This window comes from Oncorhynchus keta, chromosome 13 (genome assembly GCF_023373465.1).
Source record: "Oncorhynchus keta strain PuntledgeMale-10-30-2019 chromosome 13, Oket_V2, whole genome shotgun sequence".
NCBI lineage: Eukaryota > Metazoa > Chordata > Actinopteri > Salmoniformes > Salmonidae > Oncorhynchus > Oncorhynchus keta.
In genome coordinates this window covers 30,671,837-30,686,631 of record NC_068433.1, presented here as the reverse complement: position 1 = coordinate 30,686,631, position 14,795 = coordinate 30,671,837, and the positions used below count along the sequence as shown (strand labels likewise).

At 44.0% G+C, this 14,795-nt stretch overlaps 1 protein-coding gene across 5 annotated transcripts in view; it reads left to right on the top strand.

Annotated features, from left to right (window-relative positions):
• LOC118392752 (adenylate cyclase type 4-like) overlaps nt 1-14,339 on the top strand; it is a 53,819-nt gene extending 39,480 nt beyond the window's left edge. For all 5 annotated transcript variants that reach the window (XM_052459972.1, XM_052459971.1, XM_052459976.1 and 2 more), the window contains 5 exons: nt 241-387; nt 12,100-12,207; nt 12,596-12,710; nt 13,001-13,125; nt 13,242-14,339. In XM_052459972.1, coding sequence (XP_052315932.1) covers nt 241-387; nt 12,100-12,207; nt 12,596-12,710; nt 13,001-13,125; nt 13,242-13,358 — 612 coding nt within the window. In that variant the 3' untranslated portion in view covers nt 13,359-14,339. The remainder of the gene's footprint in view (nt 1-240; nt 388-12,099; nt 12,208-12,595; nt 12,711-13,000; nt 13,126-13,241) is intronic.
• The last annotated feature ends 456 nt before the right edge of the window (nt 14,340-14,795 follow it).

Here is a 14,795-nt window from a genome sequence, read left to right as displayed (position 1 = left end):
GTGTGTGTGTGTGTGTGTGTGTGTGTGTGTGTGTGTGTGTGTGTGTGTGTGTGTACATGCATATAATATGTTTGTGTATGTATATAACGTGTATGTGTTGGGATATGACGTGTGTGCTTGTGAAATGTGTGTGGGTTGTGATATGACGTTATAGCGTGTTTTGTGTGTGTGTGTGTGTGTATATATAACGTATTTGTATCAGTGTTGTGATATAATGTGTGTCTTGTGGGTGTGTTGCAGGACCTGTACAGCCAATCATGTGACTGTGTGTGTGTGATGTTCGCCTCGGTACCCCAGTTTAAGGAGTTCTACAGCGAGAGCAGTGTGAACCGAGATGGACTGGAGTGTTTACGTTTCCTCAATGAGATCATCTCAGACTTTGATGAGGTACAAAAATGGCACGTTATTTCCTATATCAGTGGTTCCAACACTTTTTATAGTCCCGTACCCCTTCAAACATTCAACCTCCAGCTGCGTACCCCCCTCTAGCACCAGGGTCAGCGCACTCTCAAATGTTGTTTTTTGACATCATTGTAAGCCTGCCACACACACACTATATGATACATTTATTACACATAAGAATGAGTGCGAGTTTTTGTCACAGCCCGGCTCGTCGGAAGTGGCAAAGAGCTCTTATAGGACCAGGGCACAAATAATAATATAATAATAACCAATCATTCTGCTCTTTATTTAGCCATCTTACATATAAAACCTTATTTGTTCAGCAAAAATTGTGAATAATTTACCTCAGGTTAATGAGAAGGGTGTGCTTGAAAGGATGCACATAACTCTGAAATGTTGGGTTGTATTGGAGAGAGTCTCAGTCTTAAATCATTTTCCACACGCAGTCTGTGCCTGTATTTAGTTTTCATGCTAGTGAGGGCCGAGAATCCACTCTCACATAGGTACATGGTTGCAAAGGACATCGGTGTCTTAACAGCACGATTTTCCAAGGCAGGATACTCTGAGCGCAGCCTTATCCAGAAATCTGGCAATGGCTTCTGATCCAATTCAATTTTCACAGAACCCCTTGTTGCAATTTCAATGAGGCACTCTTGTTCAGATATCCATAAGTGGACTGGAGGCAAAGCATGAAAGGGATTACAAATCCAGTTGTTTGTGTCATCCGTTTCGGGAAGGTACTTGCGTAATTGCACACCAGCTCACTCAGGTGCTTCGCTATATCACATTTGACGTTGTCCGTAAGCTTGAGTTAATTTGCACACAAAAAAATCATAGATTGATGGAAAGACCTGTGTGTTGTCCTTGTTAATGCAGACAGAGAAGAGCTCCAACTTCTTAATCATAGCCTCAATTTTGTCCCGCACATTGACTATACAGTGGTTGCTCCTTTAACAGTTGTGTCATACTGCAGAACACCTTGCGGGCTGCTGCAGCATTCTGTGGCATGTTATTTAATTGTCAGCCATTTTTTCCGTTAATGCAAGTTACTGCTATTTTGACCACCAGAGGGCATCTTTGAGAAGCATTTTATAGTCTTCTATATTTGCATTACCAGAGATTTTGAAACATTTTTTGTAATAACATAGTATATGGCATTGATTTTAAGAAATTTGGCTTAATTAATTTGATTAATATTATGGAGTTTCTATTCCAAGAAAAACTAAAAACAAAACCCTCAGGATTTCCATTAAGATGGAATGGAAAATATGGTGCTGTACAACGTGACGGTCGGGAGTACAGTACTGGGCTATTTAGCTAAAGAATCCCTGTGTCGTGCGGGCAGGGCACGTGGGTAAATTTCCCGACGGGGAAGGAGGAGTAGGCTGTCCTTGTAAATAAGAATTTGTTCTTAACTGACTTGCCTAGTTAAATAAAGGTTACACTAAGAGCATAACATTTCTGCACCCTAATTTTCTCATTCTAGTCAGATCAGTCCCCATGCTTGTCTCAGAGCAGCGTGAAACGATGCTGAAATAGTTATAGGCTTTTGCTTCAAATCCTATTGCTTCTAACTTCAATATGCTCTTTAAATAAATAAGATCTACATCACTTTTAGCAGTACATTACTCAACACTAGTGAGACTCATTTTGCCTATGGTAGGCCTACAGTATATCTAAAAATATGTTTTTCAATGACGTGACATCAGTAATTACATTTAGAGGATTGGAGGATTCTAAATGAATATCTAAGAGGCATTTTCTGTTAGGATCTGTGAGAATATCTGAGAATATCTAAGTGGCTTTTATATCATTCTAAATTAATTAATAATAATACAAATAGTTTTATTTAAAAGTAACAATATTTTGGAGATTTCATTTTCAATTAACCTAGATCAAATCCAATTTTATTTGTCACATACACATGGTTAGCAGATGTTAATGTGAGTGTAGCGAAATGCTTGTGCTTCTAGTTCCGACAATGCAGTGATAACCAACAAGTAATCTAACTAACAATTCCAAAACTACTGTCTTATACACAGTGTAAGGGGATAAAGAATATGTACATAAGGATATATGAATGAGTGATGGTACAGGGCAGCATACAGTAGATGGTATTGAGTACAGTATATACATATGAGATGAGTATGTAGACAAAGTAAACAAAGTGGCATAGTTAAAGTGGCTAGTGATACATGTATTACATAAGGATGCAGTCAATGATATAGAGTACAGTATATACGTATGCATATGAGATGAATAATGTAGGGTAAGTAACATTATATAAGGTAGCATTGTTTAAAGTGGCTAGTGATATATTTACATCATTTCCCATCAATTCCCATTATTAAAGTGGCTGGAGTTGGGTCAGTGTCAATGACAGTGTGTTGGCAGCAGCCACTCAATGTTAGTGGTGGCTGTTTAACAGTCTGATGGCCTTGAGATAGAAGCTGTTTTTCAGTCTCTCGGTCCCAGCTTTGATGCACCTGTACTGACCTCGCCTTCTGGATGATAGCGGGGTGAACAGGCAGTGGCTCGGGTGGTTGATGTCCTTGATGATCTTTATGGCCTTCCTGTAACATCGGGTGGTGTAGGTGTCCTGGAGGGCAGGTAGTTTGCCCCCGGTGATGCGTTGTGCAGACCTCACTACCCTCTGGAGAGCCTTACGGTTGAGGGCGGAGCAGTTGCCGTACCAGGCGGTGATACAGCCCGCCAGGATGCTCTCGATTGTGCATCTGTAGAAGTTTGTGAGTGCTTTTGGTGACAAGCCGAATTTCTTCAGCCTCCTGAGGTTGAAGAGGCGCTGCTGCGCTTCTTCACGACGCTGTCAGTGTGAGTGGACCAATTCAGTTTGTCTGTGATGTGTATGCCAAGGAACTTAACACTTGCTACCCTCTCCACTACTGTTCCATCGATGTGGATAGGGGGTGTTCCCTCTGCTGTTTCCTGAAGTCCACAATCATCTCCTTAGTTTTGTTGACGTTGAGTGTGAGGTTATTTTCCTGACACCACACTCCGAGGGCCCTCACCTCCTCCCTGTAGGCCGTCTCGTCGTTGTTGGTAATCAAGCCTACCACTGTTGTGTCGTCCGCAAACTTGATGATTGAGTTGGAGGCGTGCGTGGCCACGCAGTCGTGGGTGAACAGGGAGTACAGGAGAGGGCTCAGAACGCACCCTTGTGGGGCCCCCGTGTTGAGGATCAGCGGGGAGGAGATGTTGTTGCCTACCCTCACCACCTGGGGGCGGCACGTCAGGAAGTCCAGTACCCAGTTGCACAGGGCGGGGTCGAGACCCAGGGTCTCGAGCTTGATGACGAGCTTGGAGGGTACTATGGTGTTGAATGCCGAGCTGTAGTCGATGAACAGCATTCTCACATAGGTATTCCTCTTGTCCAGGTGGGTTAGGGCAGTGTGCAGTGTGGTTGAGATTGCGTCGTCTGTGGACCTATTTGGGCGGTAAGCAAATTGGAGTGGGTCTAGGGTGTCAGGTAGGGTGGAGGTGATATGGTCCTTGACTAGTCTCTCAAAGCACTTCATGATGACGGAAGTGAGTGCTACGGGCGGTAGTCGTTTAGCTCAGTTACCTTAGCTTTCTTGGGAACAGGAACAATGGTGGCCCTCTTGAAGCATGTGGGAACAGCAGACTGGTATAGGGATTGATTGAATATGTCCGTAAACACACCGGCCAGCTGGTCTGCGCATGCTCTGAGGGCGCGGCTGGGGATGCCGTCTGGGCCTGCAGCCTTGCAAGGGTTAACACGTTTAAATGTCTTACTCACCTCGGCTGCAGTGAAGGAGAGACCGCATGTTTTCGTTGCAGGCCGTGTCAGTGGCACTGTATTGTCCTCAAAGCGAGCAAAAAAGTTATTTAGTCTGCCTGGGAGCAAGACATCCTGGTCCGTGACTGGGCTGGATTTCTTCTTGTAGTCCGTGATTGACTGTAGACCCTGCCACATGCCTCTTGTGTCTGAGCCGTTGAATTGAGATTCTACTTTGTCTCTGTACTGACGCTTAGCTTGTTTAATAGCCTTGCGGAGGGGATAGCTGCATTGTTTATATTCGGTCATGTTACCAGACACCTTGCCCTGATTAAAAGCAGTGGTTTGCGCTTTCAGTTTCACGCAAATGCTGCCATCAATCCACGGTTTCTGGTTAGGGAATGTTTTTATCGTGGGAACGACATCTTCAACGCACGTTCTAATGAACTCGCACACCGAATCAGCGTATTCGTCAATATTTTTATCTGACGCAATACGAAACATTGTGATGGAAGCAGTCTTGGAGTGTGGAGTCAGCTTGGTCGGACCAGCGTTGGACAGACCTCAGCGTGGGAGCCTCTTGTTTAAGTTTTTGTCTGTAGGCAGGGATCAACAAAATGGAGTCGTGGTCAGCTTTTCCGAAAGGGGGGCGGGGCAGGGCCTTATATGCGTCGCGGAAGTTAGAGTAACAATGATCCAAGGTTTTACCACCCCTGGTTGCGCAATCGATATGCTGATAAAATTTAGGGATTCTTGTTTTCAGATTAGCTTTGTTAAAATCCCCAGCTACAATGAATGCAGCCTCCGGATAAATGGTTTCCAGTTTGCAAAGAGTTAAATAAAGTTCGTTCAGAGCCATCGATGTGTCTGCTTGGGGGGGGATATATATACGGCTGTGATTATAATCGAAGAGAATTCTCTTGGTAGATAATGCGGTCTACATTTGATTGTGAGGAATTCTAAATCAGGTGAACAGAAGGATTTGAGTTCCTGTATGTTTCTTTCATCACACCATGTCTCGTTAGTCATGAGGCATACGCCCCCGCCACTCTTCTTACCAGAAAGATGTTTGTTTCTGTCGGCGCGATGCGTGGAGAAACCCGTTGGCTGCACCGCCCGGATAGCGTCTTCCCAGTGAGCCATGTTTCCGTGAAGCAGAGGACGTTACAGTCTCTGATGTCCCTCTGGAATGCTACCCTTGCTCGGATTTCATCAACCTTGTTGTCAAGAGACTGGACATTGGCAAGAAGAATGCTAGGGAGTGGTGCGCAATGTGCCCGTGTCCTGAGTCTGACCAGAAGACCGCTTCGTTTCCCTCTTTACGAAGTCGTTTTTTTGGGGGTCGCTGCATGGAATCAATTCCGTTGAGCTGTTTGTAAGGCAGAACACAGGATCCGCGTCGCTGAAAACATATTCTTGGTCATACTGATGGTGAGTTGACGCTGATCTTATATTCAGTAGTTCTTCTCGACTGTATGTAATGAAACCTAAGATGACCTGGGGTACTAATGTAAGAAATAACACGTAAAAAAACTAAAAACTGCATAGTTTCCTAGGAACGCGAGCGAGGCGGCCATCTCTGTTGGCGCCGGAAGTAATCAACCCTGACCAACCAAATATAGAGAATAAAAAGATCTCTACGGCTGCGGAGACATACTGGAGGCCTGGTACGTGGAACTGGAACAGATCTCACCGGACTCGGGAGATGCACTGGAAGCCTGGTGCGTGGTGGATACACTGGGCCTTGGAGGCGCACTGAAGGTCTTAAGCGTAGACAGCTGTGCCTGATTTAATACTGGCTAGCAACAATACTGTCAATACTTTGCCCCTTGATAACCAGCGCACTTCTGTATGTTGTAAAAGCGTTACATGGTAACTGCCCATATCATTGCATAATTCAGAAAATACAGTCTGTGCCTGTATTTAGTTTTCATGCTAGTGAGGGCCGAGAATCCACTCTCACATAGGTACATGGTTGCAAAGGACATCGGTGTCTTAACAGCACGATTTTCCAAGGCAGGATACTCTGAGCGCAGCCTTATCCAGAAATCTGGCAATGGCTTCTGATCCAATTCAATTTTCACAGAACCCCTTGTTGCAATTTCAATGAGGCACTCTTGTTCAGATATCCATAAGTGGACTGGAGGCAAAGCATGAAAGGGATTACAAATCCAGTTGTTTGTGTCATCCGTTTCGGGAAGGTACTTGCGTAATTGCACACCAGCTCACTCAGGTGCTTCGCTATATCACATTTGACGTTGTCCGTAAGCTTGAGTTAATTTGCACACAAAAAATCATAGATTGATGGAAAGACCTGTGTGTTGTCCTTGTTAATGCAGACAGAGAAGAGCTCCAACTTCTTAATCATAGCCTCAATTTTGTCCCGCACATTGACTATACAGTGGTTGCTCCTTTAACAGTTGTGTCATACTGCAGAACACCTTGCGGGCTGCTGCAGCATTCTGTGGCATGTTATTTAATTGTCAGCCATTTTTTCCGTTAATGCAAGTTACTGCTATTTTGACCACCAGAGGGCATCTTTGAGAAGCATTTTATAGTCTTCTATATTTGCATTACCAGAGATTTTGAAACATTTTTTGTAATAACATAGTATATGGCATTGATTTTAAGAAATTTGGCTTAATTAATTTGATTAATATTATGGAGTTTCTATTCCAAGAAAAACTAAAAACAAAACCCTCAGGATTTCCATTAAGATGGAATGGAAAATATGGTGCTGTACAACGTGACGGTCGGGAGTACAGTACTGGGCTATTTAGCTAAAGAATCCCTGTGTCGTGCGGGCAGGGCACGTGGGTAAATTTCCCGACGGGGAAGGAGGAGTAGGCTGTCCTTGTAAATAAGAATTTGTTCTTAACTGACTTGCCTAGTTAAATAAAGGTTACACTAAGAGCATAACATTTCTGCACCCTAATTTTCTCATTCTAGTCAGATCAGTCCCCATGCTTGTCTCAGAGCAGCGTGAAACGATGCTGAAATAGTTATAGGCTTTTGCTTCAAATCCTATTGCTTCTAACTTCAATATGCTCTTTAAATAAATAAGATCTACATCACTTTTAGCAGTACATTACTCAACACTAGTGAGACTCATTTTGCCTATGGTAGGCCTACAGTATATCTAAAAATATGTTTTTCAATGACGTGACATCAGTAATTACATTTAGAGGATTGGAGGATTCTAAATGAATATCTAAGAGGCATTTTCTGTTAGGATCTGTGAGAATATCTGAGAATATCTAAGTGGCTTTTATATCATTCTAAATTAATTAATAATAATACAAATAGTTTTATTTAAAAGTAACAATATTTTGGAGATTTCATTTTCAATTAACCTAGATCAAATCAATTTTATTTGTCACATACACATGGTTAGCAGATGTTAATGTGAGTGTAGCGAAATGCTTGTGCTTCTAGTTCCGACAATGCAGTGATAACCAACAAGTAATCTAACTAACAATTCCAAAACTACTGTCTTATACACAGTGTAAGGGGATAAAGAATATGTACATAAGGATATATGAATGAGTGATGGTACAGGGCAGCATACAGTAGATGGTATTGAGTACAGTATATACATATGAGATGAGTATGTAGACAAAGTAAACAAAGTGGCATAGTTAAAGTGGCTAGTGATACATGTATTACATAAGGATGCAGTCAATGATATAGAGTACAGTATATACGTATGCATATGAGATGAATAATGTAGGGTAAGTAACATTATATAAGGTAGCATTGTTTAAAGTGGCTAGTGATATATTTACATCATTTCCCATCAATTCCCATTATTAAAGTGGCTGGAGTTGGGTCAGTGTCAATGACAGTGTGTTGGCAGCAGCCACTCAATGTTAGTGGTGGCTGTTTAACAGTCTGATGGCCTTGAGATAGAAGCTGTTTTTCAGTCTCTCGGTCCCAGCTTTGATGCACCTGTACTGACCTCGCCTTCTGGATGATAGCGGGGTGAACAGGCAGTGGCTCGGGTGGTTGATGTCCTTGATGATCTTTATGGCCTTCCTGTAACATCGGGTGGTGTAGGTGTCCTGGAGGGCAGGTAGTTTGCCCCCGGTGATGCGTTGTGCAGACCTCACTACCCTCTGGAGAGCCTTACGGTTGAGGCGGAGCAGTTGCCGTACCAGGCGGTGATACAGCCCGCCAGGATGCTCTCGATTGTGCATCTGTAGAAGTTTGTGAGTGCTTTTGGTGACAAGCCGAATTTCTTCAGCCTCCTGAGGTTGAAGAGGCGCTGCTGCGCCTTCTTCACGACGCTGTCAGTGTGAGTGGACCAATTCAGTTTGTCTGTGATGTGTATGCCGAGGAACTTAACACTTGCTACCCTCTCCACTACTGTTCCATCGATGTGGATAGGGGGTGTTCCCTCTGCTGTTTCCTGAAGTCACAATCATCTCCTTAGTTTTGTTGACGTTGAGTGTGAGGTTATTTTCCTGACACCACACTCCGAGGGCCCTCACCTCCTCCCTGTAGGCCGTCTCGTCGTTGTTGGTAATCAAGCCTACCACTGTTGTGTCGTCCGCAAACTTGATGATTGAGTTGGAGGCGTGCGTGGCCACGCAGTCGTGGGTGAACAGGGAGTACAGGAGAGGGCTCAGAACGCACCCTTGTGGGGCCCCGTGTTGAGGATCAGCGGGGAGGAGATGTTGCCTACCCTCACCACCTGGGGCGGCACGTCAGGAAGTCCAGTACCCAGTTGCACAGGGGGGTCGAGACCCAGGGTCTCGAGCTTGATGACGAGCTTGGAGGGTACTATGGTGTTGAATGCCGAGCTGTAGTCGATGAACAGCATTCTCACATAGGTATTCCTCTTGTCCAGGTGGGTTAGGGCAGTGTGCAGTGTGGTTGAGATTGCGTCGTCTGTGGACCTATTTGGGCGGTAAGCAAATTGGAGTGGGTCTAGGGTGTCAGGTAGGGTGGAGGTGATATGGTCCTTGACTAGTCTCTCAAAGCACTTCATGATGACGGAAGTGAGTGCTACGGGGCGGTAGTCGTTTAGCTCAGTTACCTTAGCTTTCTTGGGAACAGGAACAATGGTGGCCCTCTTGAAGCATGTGGGAACAGCAGACTGGTATAGGGATTGATTGAATATGTCCGTAAACACACCGGCCAGCTGGTCTGCGCATGCTCTGAGGGCGCGGCTGGGGATGCCGTCTGGGCCTGCAGCCTTGCAAGGGTTAACACGTTTAAATGTCTTACTCACCTCGGCTGCAGTGAAGGAGGACCGCATGTTTTCGTTGCAGGCCGTGTCAGTGGCACTGTATTGTCCTCAAAGCGAGCAAAAAGTTATTTAGTCTGCCTGGGAGCAAGACATCCTGGTCCGTGACTGGGCTGGATTTCTTCTTGTAGTCCGTGATTGACTGTAGACCCTGCCACATGCCTCTTGTGTCTGAGCCGTTGAATTGAGATTCTACTTTGTCTCTGTACTGACGCTTAGCTTGTTTAATAGCCTTGCGGAGGGGATAGCTGCATTGTTTATATTCGGTCATGTTACCAGACACCTTGCCCTGATTAAAAGCAGTGGTTTTGCGCTTTCAGTTTCACGCAAATGCTGCCATCAATCCACGGTTTCTGGTTAGGGAATGTTTTTATCGTGGGAACGACATCTTCAACGCACGTTCTAATGAACTCGCACACCGAATCAGCGTATTCGTCAATATTTTTATCTGACGCAATACGAAACATTGTGATGGAAGCAGTCTTGGAGTGTGGAGTCAGCTTGGTCGGACCAGCGTTGGACAGACCTCAGCGTGGGAGCCTCTTGTTTAAGTTTCTGTCTGTAGGCAGGGATCAACAAAATGGAGTCGTGGTCAGCCTTTCCGAAAGGGGGGCGGGGCAGGGCCTTATATGTGTCGCGGAAGTTAGAGTAACAATGATCCAAGGTTTTACCACCCCTGGTTGCGCAATCGATATGCTGATAAAATTTAGGGATTCTTGTTTTCAGATTAGCTTTGTTAAAATCCCCAGCTACAATGAATGCAGCCTCCGGATAAATGGTTTCCAGTTTGCAAAGAGTTAAATAAAGTTCGTTCAGAGCCATCGATGTGTCTGCTTGGGGGGGATATATATACGGCTGTGATTATAATCGAAGAGAATTCTCTTGGTAGATAATGCGGTCTACATTTGATTGTGAGGAATTCTAAATCAGGTGAACAGAAGGATTTGAGTTCCTGTATGTTTCTTTCATCACACCATGTCTCGTTAGTCATGAGGCATACGCCCCCGCCACTCTTCTTACCAGAAAGATGTTTGTTTCTGTCGGCGCGATGCGTGGAGAAACCCGTTGGCTGCACCGCCCCGGATAGCGTCTTCCCAGTGAGCCATGTTTCCGTGAAGCAGAGGACGTTACAGTCTCTGATGTCCCTCTGGAATGCTACCCTTGCTCGGATTTCATCAACCTTGTTGTCAAGAGACTGGACATTGGCAAGAAGAATGCTAGGGAGTGGTGCGCAATGTGCCCGTGTCCTGAGTCTGACCAGAAGACCGCTTCGTTTCCCTCTTTTACGAAGTCGTTTTTTTGGGGGGTCGCTGCATGGAATCAATTCCGTTGAGCTGTTCGTAAGGCAGAACACAGGATCCGCGTCGCGGAAAACATATTCTTGGTCATACTGATGGTGAGTTGACGCTGATCTTATATTCAGTAGTTCTTCTCGACTGTATGTAATGAAACCTAAGATGACCTGGGGTACTAATGTAAGAAATAACACGTAAAAAAACTAAAAACTGCATAGTTTCCTAGGAACGCGAAGCGAGGCGGCCATCTCTGTTGGCGCCGGAAGTAATCAACCCTGACCAACCAAATATAGAGAATAAAAAGATCTCTACGGCTGCGGAGACATACTGGAGGCCTGGTACGTGGAACTGGAACAGATCTCACCGGACTCGGGAGATGCACTGGAAGCCTGGTGCGTGGTGGATACACTGGGCCTTGGAGGCGCACTGAAGGTCTTAAGCGTAGACAGCTGTGCCTGATTTAATACTGGCTAGCAACAATACTGTCAATACTTTGCCCCTTGATAACCAGCGCACTTCTGTATGTTGTAAAAGCGTTACATGGTAACTGCCCATATCATTGCATAATTCAGAAAATACACGATAAACATAATAAACATTTTCACTGTAGTGTACAAAAAGTATTTCATGCTGTCAGGCATCACCTTGGCAGCCTCTGGGTAGATGCTGCAGTGTACCCAAGTGGCGTTGCAAGCAACAATGTTCGGTGCTTTCCCGGGTAAAGGGGCAGTAGCTCTTCGGCTGCATCAGATTCACAACTGTCAGTGTCCATGCTAGCTCGGCTAGCAACACATGCAGAATTACTGATTGCTATCATTGGATGTGCTCGTGGAAGCAGAACAACTTGTGTTGTCGACAGGTGCAGGTGTAGTACTGCTGATATGTATCTCTATGGACGCAGGCCTTACTTTTTTTAACCATACATACAGACCGTTAGTGGAATTCCCGCAAGAGAGTAACGATTAATGTGATTGGATGTTAATTATTTGACTAGGATGCCTGTATTTGACATTGTGTTGTTACTTCGCTGAACACTAGATGGTTTAATTTTATTTTTGGCAGGGAAACGAGGCTACTCAGGGCGAGAAAAAAACATCACCCAAATGTATAGCCTTGTTGGAAAATCGAAATGGACTGTGTGAAAATGTGAATAACATTTCTATTTGATGTACCGCCAACGGCATTGTGCGTACCCCTGGGGGTAGCCGCCCTATATAATGCACTACTTTTGAACTGGGGGTCATTTCAGAGCTTGGTCTGGAACTACTCAGAACGGAAGAAGGGACAGGAGTAAAAAAAAAAAATGGTAATCTAACAATGAACTGACCATTAGTCTTGTCACCAAACCTTACCCTTTTTCTCTTTCTATGCCCCCCTCTCTATTCTCTCTCTAACAGCTTCTCTCAAAGCCAAAGTTCTGTTCTGTGGAGAAGATTAAGACTATTGGCAGCACCTACATGGCAGCTGCTGGTCTGACCAATCCTGCTATAGGGGACGAGCGAAAGGTTGGTCGTAGCCTATTGTATACAGCTCTGTTCTGCCTCACTGGGTCCAAATACTTGTAAAAACACAACCTTACTTACTCCGTTCTCTAAGGTAGTCAGGGACCTACCTGTACATGATTGGATAAGCAAAAGAAAGGTTACTTATTATCCTATTGCATTGCCCCAATCAAACATGGTCACATCAATGAAGTGAAAGCTCTTAACTCTTGGAAGTTAGGAAGGAGGAAATCCATGTCTGAAGTATTTATTCGAACACTGTCTCTCGTCTGTCTGCCTGTATGGATTCTAACTGAGTGTTCTGATTCAGTGTGTTCTCAGAGCCTGGTTAAACCAAGAATTCTGAGCTCACAATTGATTCTGACTGAGTGTTCTCTGTCTCCACCAACAGGACTGTGATGTGTCCTACAGCCATGTGCGCAGCATGGTAGAGTTTGCCATCGCTCTGAAGAACAACTTGGAGTCCATCAACCAACACTCCTTCAACAGCTTTAAGCTACGCATCGGTGAGTCTGTCTGTATGGCCAGAGGGACAAGAAAGATATGGACTCAATTCATCTTTCCTCAATTACGTGCACCCTCTCTCCTTGCCTGCTTCTCAAAATGTATTTGGAGAAGAAGGTCAGACAGGAGGGACCTTGGACTTTCTCTTTCAATATGGTTGAGAAAGGATGCACGGAATCAACGGACGACAAAAAGAGATTGAGACTTTTACAACTAAACTCCCTTAATTTGATAACCATCTCCCCCCTCCCAACTAACTTTTTCATCACTTCATCTCTTTTGCCTTATATAGGGATAAACCATGGTCCAGTGATTGCGGGGGTGATCGGAGCCCACAAACCACAGTATGATATCTGGGGGAACTCTGTGAACGTGGCCAGTAGGATGGACAGCACCGGAGTACTAGACAAGATCCAGGTGAGAGAGAGATGGAGAGGGGAGGGAGAGACAGCGAGAGTGAAGGGTTGGAGAGAGGGGAGAAACATTTTGAATGAGAGAGAGCGCTTGTTAAATGGTTCTGTCTCCCTCTACAGGTGACAGAGGAAACAGCGCAGGTGGTGAAGACCTTTGGCTTCAGTGTGACCAAGAGAGGAGTCATCACCGTCAAGGGCAAGGGAGAACTTACGACCTACTTCATCAACACCGACTGACCAATCATCTTCTCTGTTCTGACCTCTCCAACCAATCATCATCACTCATCCAGCCACACATCAAACTCTGACCTTCAGTCGTCCTTATTTATTCTCATGCAGTAATGCTGTGAACAGGGACACTGCATTTGGAGGAAGGAGGTGCTGTCTTTTGGATGAATATGTTAAACCAATTACAGATGTCAAAAAAGAAATAGTTGGTTGGTAGGCAATTTGTGATCATTTATTATTTGTGTTCTGAATGAATCTGTCATGACTCGTGAACTACTGTATCTATCTGTGTGTGATCTTTGATTGACAGACAGCAAAGCAAAGCCATTGAGGAATATGCTCTTACTAATGACAGTGACACGGAGTGGGTTCAAGGCGAGCAATGACAGGGAATGTTGCTTATTAGGAAATTATAAGGCCATATGGAAACACAAGATTGTGTACTTTTCAATGGTTTCCTGAAAGGGATGTTATATATACTAAGAATACATATGGGCTGTTATGTTATTTCAATGGACGAGAAAGTAGTTGACAGTAGGCCATCACTGCCAAAGGTACTGCTGCATTCACACTTTTGAATCCATCTGCCACCACTTTAATACCATGAAAATGCAATATAACTTACTGTATTTAACTTTTGATCGTGTAATTTCAGATCAATGTTTTTTATTTTGTTTTTAAAAGAGATTGATATATTTTGTCTATTCTGAACGACTTTATAAGCACGCCTGGGCATACAGTATATGAATGTACATAGAAATAAACTAAGATGTGGAAGGTTGTGCTTCTGTGTACGCTACCAAATAAGAAATTGCATTGATGTTTTTGTAAGCTCATGAAAATGTGTGTATTTCCTTTTACTCATAATGTTTCAGGAAGCTGTGAAGCACTGGACGTGTAGAAATATGTCATATTTAAACAATTGTTTCGACGTATGATAGTTTGGTGAAGCAAGATGACGTGAATTCAATATTAAACTATATTTTTGAATTTTGAATTGATTTCCCCAAAAAATGCTAAAATTGACTTTTCAGAGCATCTCCAGACCTCAAAGAACTGATCATACCCATTGGCATGGGTATACTTCACCAACATCCTTTCCTGCTCATTGAAAGGTAGACAAAAGGCTCTTCAGTTGCGACAATTGTCTTCTCTGAATATATACAGGTGTAGGATCTTAATTTGATCACCCTGCTGTTGCCGGGATTTTCCAACACAACAGGAAAAGCAAACTTGTAATGTATTATAATTTCCACTTTAAAATGTCAGACTTTCCCTAACCAAATATTGATCAACCCTTACAAAAGTATCAAGTAATTATAATCCACACAATAATTCACATTTTCTGTTGCTGCAGGATTATTTTCCTGCTGTGAAAAAAATCATCAAACTAAGATTCTACATCTGCACATACCCACTGTGGGGGGGTTGATGATCAATGATATG